Genomic DNA, 21,067 nt, shown 5'->3' with positions numbered 1-21,067 from the left:
TTTTTTCAGTATTTCGCAAGCAAAGGATTGCTGTATCATGAAATTGTATAAGAGAATTTCGTATGTTTGTTTATTTTTAGCCTTAATTTGTGTTTTTTTTGTAATATTTATTTTTTTAAAGCTTCAAACACTGTTTTGAATTTAAGTACAAAAAAACCCCATACAAATCCATAAAGCCCAATCAAAATTAATCACACGATCGGAACATTTATAATTTTTGTAAATGGTGTCGTATGTCAATCATATTTAGCACTTGTGATTTAGACAAATCCAGCACACCAACAGACAAAATAATTTTTTTATCTAATAAAAAAGTTTTTTAGAAACAAATTTGGATGATTAATTCAAACCTTGCACATACGAGTATATACCAGTGACAGATAGTGAGCTCAACTTTTTATTGCAAGTAGATTCCAGATTCTACGATTAATGAACAAATATAATTTTTTGAGTTTGTTTTAGAAAAAAGCGGTTGCCCCAAAAACGCGAATTACAAAACCGTTCTGTCTTCCGGCTTCCCTGCGACGTTCTAATGAATAAACAGTGGGCTAGGCCAATCTATTTTATAGCATGGTCGTTCTGAGTCAACATTTCAGACCATGTAGTATTTATTACCTGTATGGTCGGCAATCTTCTGTCATCTTTCGAGACCTGAGCTCAAAACAGAGGAGGATAAAGCAAGGAGTGTCGCAGGATATCATCCTTTCACCGATTGCTTATTAACTTCTATATTTCGAAGCTCGCCCACCCACCAAAGCGAGTTCATTGGTCTCCTCCGCCCTTCAATAACGGCGTCCCACAATGCCATCGATAACTTGTGTTTCAAAGTCAACGTTTGTCTCGCAAGCCTTTCTCACTTTTTCACTGTGAGGAATTTCCAGCTTTCCCACACTAAATTCACGGTGACCCTGGTGAAAGTTGATAGCACACCAATACCAACCTTTAACAACCCCAAAATTCTGGGTGTCACCTTCGACAAATCGCTTGCCGGCAGAAAAGAAATGTTGCTGGTGACATTTAAAGTATTTGGCCGGTCGGTACTAAATTACGCTACACCCGTCTGGTCGCCTGGTATTAGTGATTCGCAATGGGCAAAGGTCATACCTGTCAAAATACTGCTATCAGGACAGCTACGGGATGCCTCCTGATGTCTACCCTACAATACATTCACAACGAGGCTTCCATGCTCGCTGTTAAGGCGCACAGTAAAATGAATCGACCCCGACAAACTAATTATATGTCCGTCATGTGACTCCCTCTGGCCCCAATCCCTCGAAACAACACTTTTCCTGGGCCTACCATTAAATGAATTAGGCGATGACGATCGGTGACTACACCGCACTGACAAGACTCCTCTGCGCTTTCATTAGAGTCACACATTACACTGTGCGACAATTTTGGGGTCATCAAAATCAAACCACACCGGACCTTTTTTTTCTGAAAATATACCTATTCAATAGCAAAACCCTCGCTGTGTTTTTAAAAGTTAGCTCGATTTTTTTTTTTATAGCGTTTTGAAGTTTTCTATTTTCATGAGATTTTGGAGTTTTACCTGTACGCTAAATTTGACTTATAAATCGACCTTTGTTTGATTTAATCCATTTATTTTGTCATAGCTTGATGCAGAAATTTCGTACATGTACAAATAAACTTATTTTCAGAAGAACCTATATCTCAATACGCAATTTTGAATACCAAAATTTCGAAAAATTGTATGTTTTTACCATTTTTTACTGTAATTATGAAAATAATATAATTAAAATTTCTCACTATTTCTTCTGGCAAAAATGTTGCAAAATGTACTAAAAAAGTCATTTATAAGATAAAAACATAAAACTGAACTTTAAGTTTGTTATTTTCTAAAAAAATAAATTTTTAACAAGATTTTTCTTCATAAAAATAATTTTTTTATACTCTGCTTTAAATTTTTTTTTAAATATCTAAAAACTCTGTAGGTAAAAATATTAAATAGATTAAGTAAAAAGAATATAGACTTGAATTCTTATAATTTTTTTTTTTTTTTTATTAAAATAAAGAATTTTTACGTACTAAAACCTTGGAGACGAGCTCTTTTCGACAATGATTGAATTTCAACATCATCATTATCAGAGTAATCAGATTCATCAGTAAAGAATTCCATGCCTGTCTCTTCTTCTTCTACCTCATATTCTTTTTCCTCCTGGTTACTCCATTTTCCTTCATTTCCTTCCTGGTCGTATTGAAAAATATGTTTACTCCACCAACATATTTCGGCTAGTATGGCACCTGGAGCTCGTTTTCCTCGGTATCTTGACTCAAATGGCATCGCAGTTTGATGGTAGTTTTGACGGGTGGTTACGTATAAAATTATTTTCATAATTACAGTAAAAAATGGTAAAAACATACAATTTTTTGAAATTTTGGTATTCAAAATTGCGTATTGAGATATAGGTTCTTCTCAAAATAAGTTTATTTGTACATGTACGAAATTTCTGCATCAAGCTATGACAAAATAAATCGATTAAATCAAACAAAGGTCGATTTATAAGTCAAATTTAGCGTACAGGTAAAACTCCAAAATCTCATGAAAATAGAAAACTTCAAAACGCTATAAAAAAAAAATCGAGCTAACTTTTAAAAACCCAGCGAGGGTTTTGCTATTGAATAGGTATATTTTCAAAAAAAAAAGGTCCGGTGCGGTTTGATTTTTGATGTCGCACTGTGTTATTCATAGAATTCTGAGCAAAACGTGAATGGTTAGATAAACATTTCTGTTATAAGGCCCATAAGTTTCCAATGTAGGAGCTGGTATTACAGAGTTTTTATAAAATATGTTGGTTGTCTTCTGTTTTCAAAAATGCTGCTAATGAATAATTTCTTCTTAGAAGTCTCGGGTGCAGAAGTTTCTCTGGTGTGGCATTTTAACCACGGCTAGGAAGCACCCGGATTTCCCGACCGACTTCGTCATGAACCCATATTACAATAAAAACATTTTTTTTAAATAATTTCAACCAATTTTAACTACTGTTTTCCCAATTTAGGAAATATCCCACATTCACATTCAAGAATCAAACTTTAAAAAAGTTCACATTTTAATAATCATAAAAAATTATGGTTACATACTTATCGCAAGTAATACTATTTTATAGTGAAAATATGGCAAAATTTCGGTTCATAAACAATATTTAAGTAAGTAAACAAATTAAGTTTTTTTTCTGGCTCGTACATAACAGTAGTCATATTATCCTAGTACTATTACAAAAGTAAAAAAGAACACACACACATTTTGAGTAATTCCACTACATTTCGCTAAAGCCAAGTTTAAACTAATGCCTCTTAGCAATTTTTAGGTTTTTCCCAAGTTTAAAGTTTCGCCTTTAGTAATGAACTCGACGCGGCGCTAGTTTCTTGTGGCACCACTACTTCTTCCCTCTTTTGACTTTCTGCTCGCCATTTTTCCTCAGGTAGCAAATTTCCCGCCGCGAAAATATTCTTCGGATCTAGTTGCCTTTTCGCCGCCACATACAGCTCACTGCCGGCGCTCGAGACGGTCTTCTCATACCATTTACTACGGATTTTTCCAACACCATGGTGATGGGAGAGCGAGCCACCCGAGGCAAGAATCTCATCACGCGCACTCGTTTCAATCTCTTCGAATGTCGCAACTGGATCAGTTATACCGGTATGTTTGAACCCGAAATAGAAGTAAACACAGGCGCCAACATCGTAGGTCTGCGTGACACGGCAAGATATAAGAAAGTGCTTCACGCCACGTGAGTGACATTCCTAGAGCAGAGAGCAGATAGATTTCAATGAGAATTAGAATTCAAATAAGGAATTCAGAGCAGAGCAGAAAGTGCCAAACTGTACATTTGTGTAAAAAACAGAGATGCTGCTGATAAACAATTATTATTTGGCAACTCTCGTGCTATTTTAATACCAGAATGCATTTTCTTATATATATACATATGTATTGTATATGTATACAACTCACCGCTTCTACACGGCGCTTCACATTGCGACACAACGTACTGCAGCGATCCCAGGACACAGATGTCTCAAAAGATTCAGCAACGATTTGCTGATTCAATGCAAAATCCTGTATGTAGAAAAAAGATAAATAAAGAGCATTCAAAAACAGATGCAATCATTGTTTTGCTTTTCCTTTTTGTACTCACCCTTATGTACGCAATGACAAAGGTCAGTATGTAGCCACGTTCGCCGTTTTGACTACCTGCCGGAAATCCTTTGAACTGCTTAGCAATTTCATAAATGAGTGCCTCCTGTCGTTGCACGTCTCCCTCTTCACCCTCAAACAACAACGTTGCCGCGCACATTTTTGTCAAATTCAGCCCCTTCCACTTCGTAACGTAAGACTTCTTCAAGCCGTCCAGCAAACTGGCCAACCAACCTTTTACTGGCTTTAGAGTTTGGCCCAAAATAAATTGCTCGTTGTCCATTAAGCGCACTGACGCCGGTTGGCAACGTCGACGCGCTACTTCTCGCATAAATTGTACGCCGCTCTCGAAATCGGGAAAGGCTAGTGAGCCGTAACGTTTAACCGGTGGCAGTGGACGCACTTTCAGCACCACCTCAGTCACAACACCAAGTGTGCCCTCAGATCCCATAACTACATGATTGAAATCCGGCCCGCAGGATACACGCGGCGCCATGCACTGGCGCTCTAGTACACCACCAGTAGCGGTAACCATGCGCACGCGCAATACCAAATCCTCTATATTTCCGTAAACATTCTTCTTCATGCCAGAGGCCCGCGTTGCCACCCAACCACCAAGTGTTGAGAACTCATAGCTATCCGGTTCATGGCCAACAGTCAAGCCCAGCTTACGCAATTCCCGCTCCAAGTCCTGACCCACAATGCCCGCCTCAAAGCACACTGTCAAATTGGCTTTATTCAACCACAACATGCGATTCATCTGTGATGTATCCAATACGCAGATCATGCGTTTCTCCGCTTGCGGACAAGTAATGGAGCCAGAGACTGAAGTACCACCGCCGTATGGTATAATAACCACATTGTATTTATGCGCGAGCGTCACTAACTGCGCAACATCAGCGTGGCTGCGTGGCCACACAACAATATCGGGTATGCGTTTGAACTCATTCCGCCAAAGGTGATAGATGTCGTGTAGTGTCTGGCCGTGACAGCGTATCAGCCGATCCTCTCCAGACTGTGAGCACACGAGCTTGGTCGCTTGTAGATCACGCATGAAAGGCGCATTTAAGGTGGGTGCCGGAAACTCGGTAGGCATTTTCGGGAAGGGTGTTTTGTCGCTGACGCGCAAGTTGAATTTACTATAAACCCAGTCGGTGAAGTAGGGCAGGGTGCAACCTTCAAGAGGGTATCTGGAAAACAAAGGGAATGGTGTTAATTTTTTTAAGGCTTATTGCCGCTTAAAATTTAATTAAAATACATATGTATGCTTGTAAGTATATTTATGCGCGAAAAAATCCTTAATGAGATTTAGAAATTTTCAATACTTAGAGTGGTAAAAGAGTAAAGCGCGATCGCACGGATTGTAAATACATTAGGATGGTAAACAAAAATTGTGTTTTACTGCTGCTACCGTTTAATTTGTTTAATGGTCAATAATTGGGACATCTATTTACAGTAATTTTTTTAATTTAATATGTACTCGATTTGGAAATTACTATTGAACTCCCAAGGAAAAATGCAGTTCTCCGTAAATTCGGTATAAAATGGTTACGTCGAGGCATTTAAGCTCCTTTTTTCATTTTCCTTCAAAATGTTCCACAAAATTACGCCCTATGATTGATTTAAAAAATCTCTAATTACTTTAAAATATATATAACGAGTAAATGGCTCATTTGTTTGGCCATGGACAAATAGAAGAAAAAAAATTTGCTTGCGCATAAAATGTACGTGCACATGTCAACATAAATTTGTGTCATTCGAAGTTCACAACTCTTCAGCTTGCTCGGACATTAAATGATTCACTAAGCTGCTCAATTCGCAAAAGCATGCTAAACAGCGTCACAGGAAATGTCCAATATTGCCGCCGAACTGACGCTGACACTGCCAATTGCAGCCACTAAACTCTGGCTAATACTAGTTTCAGCTTCCAGCATAAGCATCATTTCATACATACTTATACATTCATAAATATGTTAGATTAAAAGCAAAAAATACACCGTTACATATGTATGCATCTACATTCATAAATTTATGATACTCAATACAAACTTGTCGCCCTTGAAGCCAATGATGCCATTGTCCGCGTAGAACTGCGAATCTTTATAACCCCAACCGTACCATTTTAGCACATCCTGACTGCAGCGCCATTCGAGAAAGCAACCGGAAAAAGAAAAATGCATTTGCTAATACAAACTTTCAAAATTATGAGCAAACATCAATGGTAAACACTCACCGCCTTTGTGGAAACACACTCTCCACTTGCTGGGAGAAACGCTGATCCATCAATACAGTGGCGGCGGCCATATCAACCGGCTTGCTGCCTTTGTTGTATTTACTGCTACAGTTGTTGTTTTCGCATTCACCGTCACTGTTGCTCCCACGGCTGGAGGCTGTCAACGGGCTGGTACTTTCATTTTTTGTATACATCGTGGATGTTATCAAATTTTCCACTTAATGTTGTTGTTTTTGTATTAGGTGTAACTACTTTTTAATTTTATATTTGTCTGCTACAAAATGCAATTCACTTTGTTTTAAGTAATTCAAAAAGTTATATTGTAAGTATATTTTTAGCTTATCCCACCGCCGTGTGTGTATTGTGCACAGATGTTGTTCATTTATGTGAATGCTTACGCACAAAAAATCGATTTTTTTCAATTTGTTGCAAATTCTCTTGCAGACCGTTGTCTTATTATTTTTTCTCTGCTGCCGCTTTTATAAAATATATTGCTTTAAAAACATTAATTGATTTTTATGTTAATCCGGATAATTTATAAATATTTTTTTATTATTTAATTTATTTAGTGTAATTCAATTTTCACTTAAGTTTACCAGTCATTCAGTTATTGTTAAGCACACACGTTCTCGCCTGCCGTTCAACTAACTAAACTCTAGTAGTGAGTAAAATCACAGGGGTGTGCGGTATTTTTGGTCGCAAAGCATCGAAGGGAAGCATTTCCCCATATGAGCGCTTTGAGCGATGCGAAGCATGACCGGCGCGCTGCGGTGCTCAGTAAATATGCAAAACACTCAAGTTGAGTTTCATTACTTTGGCGGCATTCAAAATGCAAGCGGCGCAAAGCGAAGTGCGTGAGCATACGTTTATGAGTAAATGTGCTTTATTACGATTTCAATTTTTTGTAACTTTTTTTTTTTCTCGCGACTCGTGCGCCAATTCTTTATTTTATTATCGCTGAAAATTAAATACGCGCACATATTATACACACAGTGCTCCACTAAACTATTGGTGCAAGGAAAAAAACATGAATTGGAATATTTTAGTTATTTTGTCAAACGAAATATTTTGATGTATTATTATACAGGGTGGGTCAAATAAAAATAACTAATGTTAAATTTTATTAAAATTGAATGAATTAGCATGAACGGGGTGCTTTTAAAAAATAGAGTCGTAAAATATCTTGTTCACGTATACCATGAACAAATTATGTGGACGTTTTCGTCGTATTTGCAATATTTCGACAAACGATTCAAATGAAATTTTAACCAATGCGCCACATCCAATCTGTGATTTATTGCTTTGAAAACCAAAAGTTCTTTCGTTCAAAATTCCCTAATTAGATTAGTTGGTATTTGTTATAAATGAAGCGCTTTACCTTGTTACGCTACCCCCGTACAGGAGAATTTTTGTAAAAAGGTATTTCATGCTGCAAAAATGAACCGTATTAAAAAAACTCTACTTCCAACAATATGGTTTTTTATATCTGTAGCGACAATCGAATTCATGACCTGCTGCCGATATGCTACGCATAAACACAATCGGCTTGGGCTGAAAAACTTCTTGCAGCAATAAAATCTTGACTTTAAAGGTGTAATGAAATATCCAATACATAGCAACTAAAATAGTTGCCAAAATGCATTTCGATTAGGCATTTCAAGCAATTTTTATATTTGAATAACCGTCTCTAGTGATTTTTTTGGGGCTAAATCGAAAAAAATTGTGTTCGACATGATTTGGTTTTTTAATCACACGACATATCGCTCATTTGCTGCAACGTCGTCATAACTCAAAAATTGTTATTTTCCAGGAGACGCATTTTTCAGTTTTTAAATGGTTTTATATATATTAAAATTGTATATGAAAAGAAGATTATGGTCAAATTTGCTGAAATAGCATCTGGGTAAGACGTATATGTAAATTAAAGGTTGAAATGTATAATGGACTTTTTTCTGTAGCTTCAAAAGTACTCCGAGTTTTTCTTATGACGTTGTTGCTGCAAAAATAGGTTTTATGGTCTGACATAATTAAAATTGTGACGTTACTGCAAATAACAAAAAGTTTTATAGCTGAAAACCTATTGCAAATTCTGACTTGTGACTGTATTATATTTGCATCTTACTAAACATTATAAGAGAAAAAAATATGGATATTACTGGTGTTTGCGCGAGTGTAATGACTTTCGATTTTAAGGATTTTATCGATGCAGCTTTTAACACCTTCCCTTACAATTTCACCAATTTTTCTTTGCTTTCCATGTTTTCCTCGACAATCCTCCATCAGTAAAACATTTGCCATCTTATTTCGTTTCTCCTGCACAGTTCTTATTGGGCGATCATTAATATTCAAAGTATTTTAAAAAAACAGTTTGCATACTCGAACTTTCTGCCCATTGAGATGGAAATAGAAGCCATTATTATTTTCTCTTTTCTTTCTCGTACCACCTTCACGCACATAACGATATTTAGACTGAATGAGCTCCATACTATTCTGAATAAATAGTCGCTGTTTTTCGTACATAGCCAAATCCCAGTATGATCTAAAAATTACCTTCCGTTCCTGTTCTGTAAATTTTTCAAAACATTTTCGCTTACACTTCTCTGTACGTGGAGGTTCAATTTTTCTCTCTTTTCGAACTTTTTGACACGTAGACCTCATTTTGTATTCTTTTCCAATATTTCTCAACTTTTTGTTTATATTTCTTACCCAATTACTCTCATTTCGTTTACGCTTTACTCCTTTTTTAGTGGACTCGTTAAAATCATCGGAGTTTCGACACCGGTTGTGTTAGCCTCAGAACTGTCTGATGTTGAATTTGGTTCGCAGTGACTGTTACTCTTACTGACAATATCGGGTAGAACGTATGTGGTATCACGTACGGAATCGTCATCATCCTCAGAAAATGACCTCGAGCTTAATGAGTCTGATTTCATTTCATCAAAATTCACTGTTGATGTACTTTTTATCTGGCATTCTTTACCCTCTCCATCTTGTTTTTTTAAAGCAATTCCCACCATTTTGGCGGATCGAGAATTAGTTTCCATTATTTTTTGACAACAATACTGACATAAATGGAAATGATTCATAGCAAATAATTTATACTTAAAAAATATTTAGTGCAAGAATGTCATAACAGTGAATAGTTCTTTAATACAGTATTGCTTCACTAATACATCTTATTTGTAATAGTGTTTCAAGACAAAATAGTACTGAAATAAAAATTATTATTTTCTGCAAAAACGTCATAACACTCAAAAACACTACAGGAATTCACTCAAATTTTTACATGCACAACGTCATATCTTAAAATAAGGCAATATACACGATAGAGAAAGAGATATAAAAGTGAACTTACCTTTTATTAATATTGTCACAAAACGAAATATGACACTTTTCTAGAGAACTTGACGATGTTAACCACACAAAAGCCGACGCACAACTGAGATAATACGTTGTTGCAAATACGACGCAATAGGATATGTAATTAGAGCGAAAGGCATCTATCGCGATATTGCGTGAAATGTTAAAACTTCGGATATAACACTTTGTCAGTTGATCAAACATATTATTTCCGATATATTAGTGATGTTAACTAAAATTTTGCGATTTTTGAGTTATGACGACGTTGCAGCAAATGAGCGATATGTACCAGTATGTAATTTTCAATTTATGATGCCTATAAAAACTACAATAACACAAGCGATAAAAATTATACTCAATATTTTTGACACACTTTTCAAAGTCTTACTGAGTGCGTGCATTTTGAGTGCTTAATACGCCCAATTTCTTCAAAGAATGAGAAATGCACTCAATATTATTTGGCATGCGCAAACAATCATAGGGCAGTTCACGATGTGATAAAAACGAATCGAAGAAATTTACGTATGCAACATATTCCGTTCCAATACAAAGTGTCTTTGAAAAGTTACGCCTACGGTGGACATTTAAATGATGTCATTTTTCACATATAATATTAAGAGCTGAATTTTGAGTAACAATAGTGCAACCTGTAAGAATTTAAACTCTATCATGTTTTATTGTAAAACAAAATCTAGGCGCGTATTTTGAAAGACCCTTCTTATGTACATATGCATGGAGTAAACGTGAACACAAAAATGCCTCTACGCCACAATATATTGTAAATTGAGATAATTCGAACTTTAAGATAAACAAAATTACAAAAGAAAACTTGATCCCTTAGAGAAAACAAACAATTATTTGTAACATATGTATGTATGAGGAATGTTTATGATGCTACAGAAACAGCAGCAACAGGCCTGAGTGTGTCTAACAGCACCATAACTTAACTCAACCTAGACGTTAGTTGAAACCTTGCTCTTTGTGTCGTTCACAAACTTTACTTTAAATAAATTAAATCTTCTCGAAAACTTTATATACCCTTTTTAATTCTTTTTTAACAGTTATATAACATTTCATGCAGAAGGTTGCACATATCGCGATAAGCGTATGTACCAAATTCGCATAAGCATAAGTTCGCGTAAATTGCGCTATATGAGCAAATCGCAAAAAATATAATATATGCGCTGTCATGTGAATACCACAAATTACTGCATTAAGCTTGCTCGAGACACAGCCATATTTAGCACATGGGTCGTACATACATACATATATATGGGACCGGTAGATATGACGCATAGCGTTCTATACAAACACATGTACATACAAGTGTGTACAATTATTTTTTCTGAAACAAATGACAGCACCATGTGCACGCTTCTGATAATGCAAACATACCTACAATCGTATGTACACTCAAACGTGCTTCACTTCTCTCACACTCTCAAGCAATTAAAACGCTCCAAAGAGTTTTTCAAAAGGGTGGAAATTAAGAACCAGTGACGATGCTGTACGGCCGGCTATTACATAGTAATCGTAATTAAAATGAAAAACAAGAAAAAAATAAACCCCGAAAGCTTTGCACTGCAACAACATGTAAGAGTTAAAGAGTAATGCTCATTTATGCTCATATCTGATATGACTCAACAACAAAGATAACAAACGAATGTGTGTGTATATACTTGCACAGTGCGGTTCATTTAAAATATATAATTTTAGTGTTATCAAGCAAACAATATCGTATGAATTAGATAAGAGGGGGTTGGTGGTGTGAGAGTAGAAATTAGGCAGGTGTTGCGGAAACACTATTTGTAGAACATTTTAGTGGTAAAATTTTTTTCACATTCTGTATGAATTTGTATTGTTGGATTACTCGAATTTCAGTGGGACTTATCAGCACTCGGTTTTTAACAGTAATTGTAATAATTTTTGTTCGATAAATTATAATAACGGCACTCTTGTTTGCTTGACAGCTGATACATTCTCACCCCGGATAAATATTTTATATTTCTACATAGTATGCACGTATCACATTTCAGTTCACATTTAAAATAGGCAACAGTAAGTCAACGAAACTGAATAAAGAATAATTAATTTTATCCTTCTTAACTTATTCATTAACACGCAAAGCTCTGTTTAATTTCCGTTATTGTAAGCTAATGAATATTGTATTAGAAAAAACAAATTTCTGTTTTGAATAAAAGGAATCAACACAATTTTTTCACACGTTTGCTTTGGAAGTCACTGCCACAATGAAATAGGCGCTTTTTCCATTATACAGCGCGACTGACAGCTAACGGACTACAACTTTATCAGTTTCAACGTCGATGAGTTTTTGTATTGCCTTTTTTAACAACAACAAACAAACTTAAAATATGATATTATAGCTTTAAAACGTAATCAACTGTTTCTGTTTTCTATTATTTTAATTTTTGTTTTATTGAAACCCCTTCAAAAATGGCGCGTATTATACATATGCACCTTTGTTAAATATTTACATACATTTGCGTGTTTTTTATGCAGACATACATAGATGCGAAATTCACAGTAAACTGCACTAGACAAATACTCCAGTGCAAAATATATGTGTGCACCTTTGTAAGTTCGTCCAATGTACAGGTATATTATTGATTGTGTTTTCAAATATTTAAATACGTGCATACATACATACGTAAATTCCAGCGAAACGTGTTCAATATAAGTTTTAATACATAATAAATATTTGACACTGCCTACATTTTTGACTATTTGTAGGAAGAAAATATTTCTCATACAACCTTGTGTCCATCTCACACAATCACACACCCGCATATGCATATGTATGTACTACCTAAAATGAAGTAAAAGAACGAATAAAAGGAGTAAAGTAAACTAATTGTTCATATGTATGTACTTAGGTAGATACGTGCATGCATAAGTAAGTTCACAACTTTAGACATGACGTATTTATTAACGAAATGCGGATGATGCACTACTTAAATGCAGTACATAAATACATACATACATACATACATCCATGAACTGAGCATGCAACACAAACTATCAGCGAATAACTAAACAACTTTCAGTTTCAAATGCTTTTGTCAAAGCTGACACACTCAAACACACATATACATATACCTATGTGTACATAATATTTTGTAAATGGCATATGTACGTACGTGTACACCTAGGCAAAAAATGATACATAAATTTGCACAGCACTTTAAAGTACATTGCTGGTTGCTGATTTTCCCATAAAAAAAAGTAGCATACAAACACCAATGAACTCAACTCCAGCCATATAAACATATACATATATTGATGATTTTCCGTATACCTAAATAGGAAAAAAGAAAATTTTGTTAAATAAAAAATATTGCAAAAATACAAAACATATAGTATTGTTTGTCCATTAACAATATTTTTATAAAGTGGCAAGCAAATTTCCGTAAAACCTCATGAAATATTCGAAAAGTAAATTGGCTTGTATGTACGTACTCGTATATTAAAATTTCACTTCCAAACATAAATATATTAAGATGTACATGTGTAAATATATTAACACATATCGCTCATTTGCTGCAACGTCGTCATAACTCAAAAATCGCAAAATTTTAGTTAACATCACTAATATATCGGAAATAATATGTTTGATCAACTGACAAAGTGTTATATCCGAAGTTTTAACATTTCACGCAATATCGCGATAGATGCCTTTCGCTCTAATTACATATCCTATTGCGTCGTATTTGCAACAACGTATTATCTCAGTTGTGCGTCGGCTTTTGTGTGGTTAACATCGTCAAGTTCTCTAGAAAAGTGTCATATTTCGTTTTGTGACAATATTAATAAAAGGTAAGTTCACTTTTATATCTCTTTCTCTATCGTGTATATTGCCTTATTTTAAGATATGACGTTGTGCATGTAAAAATTTGAGTGAATTCCTGTAGTGTTTTTGAGTGTTATGACGTTTTTGCAGAAAATAATAATTTTTATTTCAGTACTATTTTGTCTTGAAACACTATTACAAATAAGATGTATTAGTGAAGCAATACTGTATTAAAGAACTATTCACTGTTATGACATTCTTGCACTAAATATTTTTTAAGTATAAATTATTTGCTATGAATCATTTCCATTTATGTCAGTATTGTTGTCAAAAAATAATGGAAACTAATTCTCGATCCGCCAAAATGGTGGGAATTGCTTTAAAAAAACAAGATGGAGAGGGTAAAGAATGCCAGATAAAAAGTACATCAACAGTGAATTTTGATGAAATGAAATCAGACTCATTAAGCTCGAGGTCATTTTCTGAGGATGATGACGATTCCGTACGTGATACCACATACGTTCTACCCGATATTGTCAGTAAGAGTAACAGTCACTGCGAACCAAATTCAACATCAGACAGTTCTGAGGCTAACACAACCGGTGTCGAAACTCCGATGATTTTAACGAGTCCACTAAAAAAGGAGTAAAGCGTAAACGAAATGAGAGTAATTGGGTAAGAAATATAAACAAAAAGTTGAGAAATATTGGAAAAGAATACAAAATGAGGTCTACGTGTCAAAAAGTTCGAAAAGAGAGAAAAATTGAACCTCCATGTACAGAGAAGTGTAAGCGAAAATGTTTTGAAAAATTTACAAAACAGGAACGGAAGGTAATTTTTAGATCATACTGGGATTTGGCTATGTACGAAAAACAGCGACTATTTATTCAGAATAGTATGGAGCTCATTCAGTCTAAATATCGTTATGTGCGTGAAGGTGGTACGAGAAAGAAAAGAGAAAATAATAATGGCTTCTATTTCCATCTCAATGGGCAGAAAGTTCGAGTATGCAAACTGTTTTTTTAAAATACTTTGAATATTAATGATCGCCCAATAAGAACTGTGCAGGAGAAACGAAATAAGATGGCAAATGTTTTACTGATGGAGGATTGTCGAGGAAAACATGGAAAGCAAAGAAAAATTGGTGAAATTGTAAGGGAAGGTGTTAAAAGCTGCATCGATAAAATCCTTAAAATCGAAAGTCATTACACTCGCGCAAACACCAGTAATATCCATATTTTTTTCTCTTATAATGTTTAGTAAGATGCAAATATAATACAGTCACAAGTCAGAATTTGCAATAGGTTTTCAGCTATAAAACTTTTTGTTATTTGCAGTAACGTCACAATTTTAATTATGTCAGACCATAAAACCTATTTTTGCAGCAACAACGTCATAAGAAAAACTCGGAGTACTTTTGAAGCTACAGAAAAAAGTCCATTATACATTTCAACCTTTAATTTACATATACGTCTTAACCAGATGCTATTTCAGCAAATTTGACCATAATCTTCTTTTCATATACAATTTTAATATATATAAAACCATTTAAAAACTGAAAAATGCGTCTCCTGGAAAATCACAATTTTTGAGTTATGACGACGTTGCAGCAAATGAGCGATATGTAAATCTTTATTGGGTTGTTTTATCGAAAATTTTCTTCAAAAAAAATTTTTTTAACAAAACCGCAAGCCAATAATGAAAATTTTTTCATTTTTAATTTATTCCCGCTCTATTATTATTATTTGTTACAAATAAACGCATTACAATGTAATATTTTTAAAGTTTTTATCCAAATTTCGAACACTTTCTTTTAAAACATTAATTTAAACAACTTATTCAAATTACATCAGGGGTTTGAATCAAAGTATCACACATCCACCCATAAATGAAAACATAAAAATTGAATGTGACAACTTGTTACAGTTAAATAAATATTTCTACACACCATTTTCATGCCTGCCTTTGAGCATTGCAACACTGGACTACAGCTGTGTTCATTAAACACAGCAGTAGTGTTACACATGTTGATTTTTTGATTTCACTTCTTGATTTGTTTATAAATTTTTCAGCACATGCATGGTGATTTTCTAAACACTTTTCAAAATATGACTGATGAGCAATTGGCAATGAATAAAACATGGACAGACGAGGAGCGTTTGGCTTTGGCCGCAAAATTAGATGAAGAGCTAGACGCATTCATCGACAGTTTGGAAAAGAAACGCTATGAAGAAGGTTGGCCTGAAGATCGTTGGCAAGAAGTGCGTACAAAAATCAGTAACTTAAAAGAAAAATCACATCATTTATAATTTATCAGGAAATGGATAAACATCCATTCTTCATGAAGAAAGCTCCACAGCCTGGTGACGAAGTGCATCCAATGTTCGAAGGGCTGCAGAAATTAAAATACGACCCGGAAGAGAACACTGCTGAGGAGCTTGCTCTTAATTATAAAGAGGATGGTAATTTTTATATGAAACATAAAAAGTTTCGCACTGCAATATATAGCTTTACTGAGGGTTTAAAAGCTAAATGTGATAAACCGGAAGTGAAGTCAGTGCTGTATAATAATCGTTCAGCAGCGCATTTCTTTATCAAGAATTATCGGTAAGAAATTATCACGCACGAGTTATCCTAAATAAGAATTGGTTTTCGCTTAACAGATCAGCACTTAGTGATGCTCAACGCGCTCTCGAATACAATCTTGATTATACAAAGGCTCGTTGGCGTGCCGCTCAATGTGCCTTTTATTTGAAAAAATTAGAGTTGTGTTCCCAATTGTGTGAAGAAATGCTAGACCGAGACGAAAATAACAAAGAAGCCAGAGATTTGTTAAAGAAAAGTAAAACGAAAAAGGTTGTATGCCCCACCAGGCGTAACATAAATAATAAGACCTGTTTTACTTTTATAGTTGGAAATTGAACGTGATCTACGCAAAGAAGCTGCGGAAACAAAGAACCGTCTTGGGCGATTACAACGCTTGTTTGATGCGTTACAATTACGATCCATTAAATTCGATGATCAGAAGAAAAATATGCCCATCACAGAAGAGTTGCTGCATCCGAAATTCTTACCTTTAGAAGATCATCCAGTGCATTTAGACGATGACAATGAGACTCTAATATGGCCGGCAGCTTTTTCTTATCCAGAATTTTTATTTAGCGATTTTCAACAAGAACTGCCGGAGAATGCAATGTAAGTGAATGTGCATGTAGTATATAAATTCCTAGGTGTGTCAAAGACAACTTTGTACCAAAAATAGATGGTTTCGCATAAAAAGGAAAACTGGATGCATACGTTTTTGTAATACACCAGACCTAATTATATTACCTTTATTACTAACATAAAATTAACTAATTTTCTTATTGAAGGATGGAAGATTGCGTAAACGCTTTATTCAAGGAACCACTGCCATGCGACAAATCTACTAGATATCGTTCTGGTAATATAAACGTCTACTATGAGAATCGTAAAGTGGGTTGTGTGCATAAAGTTGATTTAAATAAGACCATTAACGAAATTTTGAATGAGAAGGGGTATGTGAAAATATTGGAAATATTAATTATGATTTCATTTCTTTACTAATTATTATTTTTATAAACTAAACTATGCAGGTTCTTTGTCACTGGTGGTTCGCTGTTGTTTTATATTGTGCCGAAAAACTCACGGGTCGAACAAGAGTTCGTTAATCAGCAGAGGAGACCATTGATATATGCGTAAATTAATTTACGTATACGTCCATATCAATACTTAGGCTAAAGATTGTATATTTGTATGTGTGTTCACGTGTTTAAAAAAATGCTACGTACATGGATTAAACATTTATATGAACCCCCCAATTTTCATATTGCCCTTTCGAACTAAAAGAGGTAGAGTTTACGTGCGTTAGTGCATATTTATTATTACAACACCTTATATCGCTTATACATAACAATTTGTGTTAGTAAAACTTTGATTAATGGTTTACATTTAGGCTTACGGATGCAATCTATTTTGTTTTGTAACTACACGCAGCCTAAAATGCACTCTTTGTATAGGTATGTTGCACATTGCGTATAGATTGGTATTTGTACATATTTGTAGGTATGTATATAACCTTTTTCTATAACAAAATCGCCGGAAAATCAGCCAAATGCCTTTACAATACTTTGTATGCTCTCTCGAAAAAAACGTGTATAAAAATAACCTTGAATCGACTATGTGGCAGGAATAGGTAGGATGTTTGTTTTGTCTAACTTTACATGTATGCATTTGTGCTATACCTAAGCGAAATCCAGTTTAAGCATGCTCGGCAAAAATATGTGGCACATACTTTTGAAGCCATTGATCAAAAAGATGCAAGGAAAATAATCACTAATATAACAAAACCAGTAATAAATTGTCGTTTGATTTAAATGAAATAATAAGAACTTAGAGAAAATAAATGAAAGTATTACTGTATCGGCTTAGTGATCAATATAGCTTCAATAGTATGGTTTATAATATCCTACTGGTATAGATACAATTATTTCCAAACAAATTAAGTGTCAAGAATTTCTAAATTTGTATAATTATGTACATACTTTGGTTTTTCCTACTCGTAAATTAAGAGCTAGATATTTTTGGAGATTCGTTAAAAAAATTAAATATATTTTAATACAATATCTAATGTGATTTTTGTGCCTAGTGTATTCTGTCAAAAGAAAATACATTTTTATGCAAATGAGTATATTCCATAACCCGCATTAGTTTAAATTTCTTTAAGAGAAATTTTCTAATAAATATTTCAAATATGTATAAAAAAGCATATTTGTTAAGAACTTAGAGTTCAGTAACTATACAAATATAATTCTCAAATGAAAATACAAAATAAAAAAAAAAACTAACGAGATTCTTCAAATAATACAATTCATTTTTATGGTTAGTTGTGAAACCTTTTTCTCGTTCTTTTTATCAAAAGAAACTTTGTCAAAAAAAGAATAGAAACTTTGTCAAAACAAAAACAATAACGCATAACATTTAAACACTTTAAGCATAATAAGCTATCGGCATCTTAATAATTTAACTACACAGAAAACTGAAATAATTCTATCGTACTTTCGTCTTATCGAAATACTACACGCATACGTATGAAGAGTTTTTCCTAACCCACTCCTACTTACGGTTTATTTTCCTTCAATTTAGAAGTAATCGCCTGCTGCTGCATAAACCTTTGGGCAATGCCTTTCAGCTAATATGCCATAAGCGGCGTTAGCGCCCACTTTTATACGCCTTTGCTTCGAATGTTTGTTCCACACATGAGCTACATACGAATCTCGAAGCAAATCCAATGTCTCGGTCAGGTACTGCGCTTCGAAGAAATACTCCCATTTCATCCATGGTATAGCATAGAATGCTTCCCGCGGCATTACATGGAAGCCCATACATCGTTTAGATTCCATCATTAGTTCAATGTTGTTCGTCTTGCAGACATCATTCATAACGCGCGTTATCACGCCTGGTCCATTGTTCCCCCAATCTGTCCCATCGAAATTCAGCAAAAAGTCAAGTAAACATTTTTCGGCGATTTCATGACCAAAGCCATCGGGTGCAAAATTCATCACTCCCGCCGCTAGATATGCATTCGACTCTGCTCCAGTATAATTAGGTGGCAATTTATCGAGACTACGTAAAACTACGACATCCATATCAAGGTAAGTGCCCCCCCAACGCCACAAGGTTAAATATCGCAAAAAGTCGGAAACATGTGAAAGCACATAACTACAAATATAAATTTTAAAGCACACCAATAGTTATTATTGCATTGATTTTACCTGGAACTAAAGAGCTTCCCATCTTTAAGCCACTGGTACATTGGTGTGCCAGCTGCGTACGTCCAAAGGTTTAAATTACGCAGATGCACGTTGGTATAGCTGAGTATTGCTTCCATTACTGGTGGGGTATTGTTGTAATCGCGATAAGCGGGACTAGCGAATAATACAAAAACACTAAAACTGGGATTATGTAATGCTGCAGATTCAATAGCACAAGCTTCTCGTGCTGTTAGGTCCATCATATTCAGTGGTGCGCTGCTTATGTATTGCATACTACTCCGCAGTTTTTCATGTGGACAACTGGTTTCGTGAAAGATAATAGAACGCCCACTTGCGTTGGGCTTTGGTTCGGCCAACATCACGTCTTCTAAAAGATGAGGGCCATCAGTAAGTTTATTTTGTGTTTGATACTGTTTTTGCGGTGACGAAGAAATTGATGGAACAGTACTGAAGGTATTCATAAAGCAATAGCGAACGTCTGTCCGACTCATGCTGGAACCATACATTAGGCACCAACTGAATACCAAGAGCGAAAGTAGGAGCAAGAAAATCCATTTTACTCTAGGTTTGTACATTATTTGTCTTTCTGTTGTTTAGAAATATGAGATTCAAAGATGAGATGAAATACGCAATTCCTGGAGCATGTTTGATCAAGACAATATTTAAATGCTAAACTGTTATTCGCACGAGTTGAACTTAAAACTTTTTTAGGAAGTCCACTTCCATCTTTTAAATCAAAAGTATTACGACAACACCCACATTATACACATATAATAAAGAAATTCGACAAATTGTCTTATCGGGGAATATTTATTTTAATTAACTTTTGACAACCTTGAAAAGGGTCAACCCTGCCTTATCTTTCCAATTGTTCAACTCTAAAATATAGCCCTGCCACATGTTTATTAAGAACTCTATTCACAGTTGTTCTACCTTCCTTTATTACGCAAAGTATTTTTTTCATTTATTTATTTGAAACATAATTATAAATAATTACATTACAGTAAGCATAGAACTTGTATACAAAGTATTTGACTCACATTTCACATACACTGAAGAGCAAAACTGTAACAAAATGTAATACTTTCTATTTCAACACATTTTTTTTTAGACATGTTTTAACAAATTAAATATTTTTTTTGCATAACTTTATTGGCATGTATGTACTCTCTCTCTCAAACCGGTTTGGTGTCAATGCAACAACAACAACACTAGTAGCAAGCAATAATGCAAATAAAGACAAATGTTACAGTTTTGCACTCACTCTTAATTTTCAAATTTTCCGTTATTTTTCTCGTAATTATATATTTGGTGGATTTTTAATTATTATAAACGTAACCGTGAATAAGACAAAATGTTAAATCGGGAAGTACAACGCCAAATAATTGATTTGCTGAAGAAGGGCGAGTCTATAAGAAAAATAGCTAAAAAATTCGAAGTGAGCCACATGGCTGTGCAAAGGCTGCGGAAAAATGTACCAGACGCTGTTCCCAGTAACAAAGGAGGCCAGCCAAGGAAGATAAGCGACCGCGATGCCCGCCATCTGGCAAATTTTGTAACAAGCAGCAAGGCGGTCACTCCCAAAGAAGCACTAAAGATGCTGGATATTGATGCCAGTCAGTGGACAGCCAGGCGCAGCCTGTCAAAACTGGGACTAAAGGCAGCGGAGAAGAAAACCAAGCCAATGCTGACAAAAAGACATGTGCGGTTGAGGCGGG

At 34.8% G+C, this 21,067-nt stretch overlaps 3 protein-coding genes across 11 annotated transcripts; 1 reads left to right on the top strand and 2 right to left on the bottom strand.

Moving 5' to 3' along the window:
• Positions 1-3,047: 3,047 nt before the first annotated feature.
• LOC128868946 (alkyldihydroxyacetonephosphate synthase) lies at positions 3,048-12,102 on the bottom strand. Of its 8 annotated transcripts, none has more exons than XM_054111595.1 (7): positions 11,735-12,102; positions 6,986-7,394; positions 6,390-6,883; positions 6,206-6,292; positions 4,158-5,346; positions 3,974-4,078; positions 3,048-3,765 (listed from the first exon to the last, which is right to left on the bottom strand). In XM_054111595.1, the coding sequence occupies exons 3-7, from the start codon at positions 6,581-6,583 to the stop codon at positions 3,343-3,345; spliced, it is 1,998 nt and encodes a 665-aa protein (XP_053967570.1). In that variant the 5' UTR covers positions 6,584-6,883; positions 6,986-7,394; positions 11,735-12,102; the 3' UTR covers positions 3,048-3,342. The 8 variants fall into 8 exon arrangements, with proteins under 8 accessions (XP_053967570.1, XP_053967571.1, XP_053967568.1 ...); XM_054111596.1 differs by having other exon boundaries at positions 6,390-6,865; XM_054111593.1 differs by lacking the exon at positions 6,986-7,394.
• Positions 11,277-18,569, top strand: LOC128868948 (DNA polymerase interacting tetratricopeptide repeat-containing, protein of 47 kDa). Of its 2 annotated transcripts, none has more exons than XM_054111605.1 (7): positions 11,277-11,342; positions 15,630-15,818; positions 15,875-16,164; positions 16,221-16,413; positions 16,469-16,752; positions 16,929-17,093; positions 17,172-18,569. In XM_054111605.1, exons 1-7 carry the CDS (start codon positions 11,292-11,294, stop codon positions 17,275-17,277), a joined length of 1,278 nt encoding a protein of 425 aa, XP_053967580.1. In that variant the 5' UTR covers positions 11,277-11,291; the 3' UTR covers positions 17,278-18,569. The 2 variants fall into 2 exon arrangements, with proteins under 2 accessions (XP_053967580.1, XP_053967578.1); XM_054111603.1 differs by lacking the exon at positions 11,277-11,342 and adding an exon at positions 12,249-12,344.
• LOC128868949 (lactosylceramide 4-alpha-galactosyltransferase) lies at positions 17,433-20,214 on the bottom strand. Its single transcript, XM_054111606.1, has 2 exons — positions 19,350-20,214; positions 17,433-19,296 (listed from the first exon to the last, which is right to left on the bottom strand). Exons 1-2 carry the CDS (start codon positions 19,922-19,924, stop codon positions 18,717-18,719), a joined length of 1,155 nt encoding a protein of 384 aa, XP_053967581.1. The 5' UTR covers positions 19,925-20,214; the 3' UTR covers positions 17,433-18,716.
• Positions 20,215-21,067: the final 853 nt, after the last annotated feature.

Source organism: Anastrepha ludens, chromosome 6 (assembly GCF_028408465.1).
Source record: "Anastrepha ludens isolate Willacy chromosome 6, idAnaLude1.1, whole genome shotgun sequence".
Taxonomy (NCBI): Eukaryota; Metazoa; Arthropoda; class Insecta; order Diptera; family Tephritidae; genus Anastrepha; species Anastrepha ludens.
This window is presented reverse-complemented; position numbering and strand designations above follow the sequence as displayed.

What these genes read in the sequence shown, in the direction of transcription:
- LOC128868946 (XM_054111595.1), bottom strand. Translation starts at nt 6,583, where the DNA reads ATGTATACAAAAAATGAAAGTACCAGCCCGTTGACAGCCTCCAGCCGT. An exon ending in ATTGGCTTCAAGGGCGACAA is followed by an intron (nt 5,347 to 6,205) that starts GTTTGTATTGAG and finishes TTTGTTTTCCAG; the next exon opens with ATACCCTCTTGAAGGTTGCA. An exon ending in TGAAGCGCCGTGTAGAAGCG is followed by an intron (nt 3,766 to 3,973) that starts GTGAGTTGTATA and finishes TCTCTGCTCTAG; the next exon opens with GAATGTCACTCACGTGGCGT.
- LOC128868948 (XM_054111603.1), top strand. Translation starts at nt 12,264, where the DNA reads ATGCAGACATACATAGATGCGAAATTCACAGTAAACTGCACTAGACAA. An exon ending in CTGAAGATCGTTGGCAAGAA is followed by an intron (nt 15,819 to 15,874) that starts GTGCGTACAAAA and finishes ATAATTTATCAG; the next exon opens with GAAATGGATAAACATCCATT. An exon ending in GAACTGCCGGAGAATGCAAT is followed by an intron (nt 16,753 to 16,928) that starts GTAAGTGAATGT and finishes TTCTTATTGAAG; the next exon opens with GATGGAAGATTGCGTAAACG.
- LOC128868949 (XM_054111606.1), bottom strand. Translation starts at nt 19,924, where the DNA reads ATGTACAAACCTAGAGTAAAATGGATTTTCTTGCTCCTACTTTCGCTC. An exon ending in GGGAAGCTCTTTAGTTCCAG is followed by an intron (nt 19,297 to 19,349) that starts GTAAAATCAATG and finishes TTATATTTGTAG; the next exon opens with TTATGTGCTTTCACATGTTT.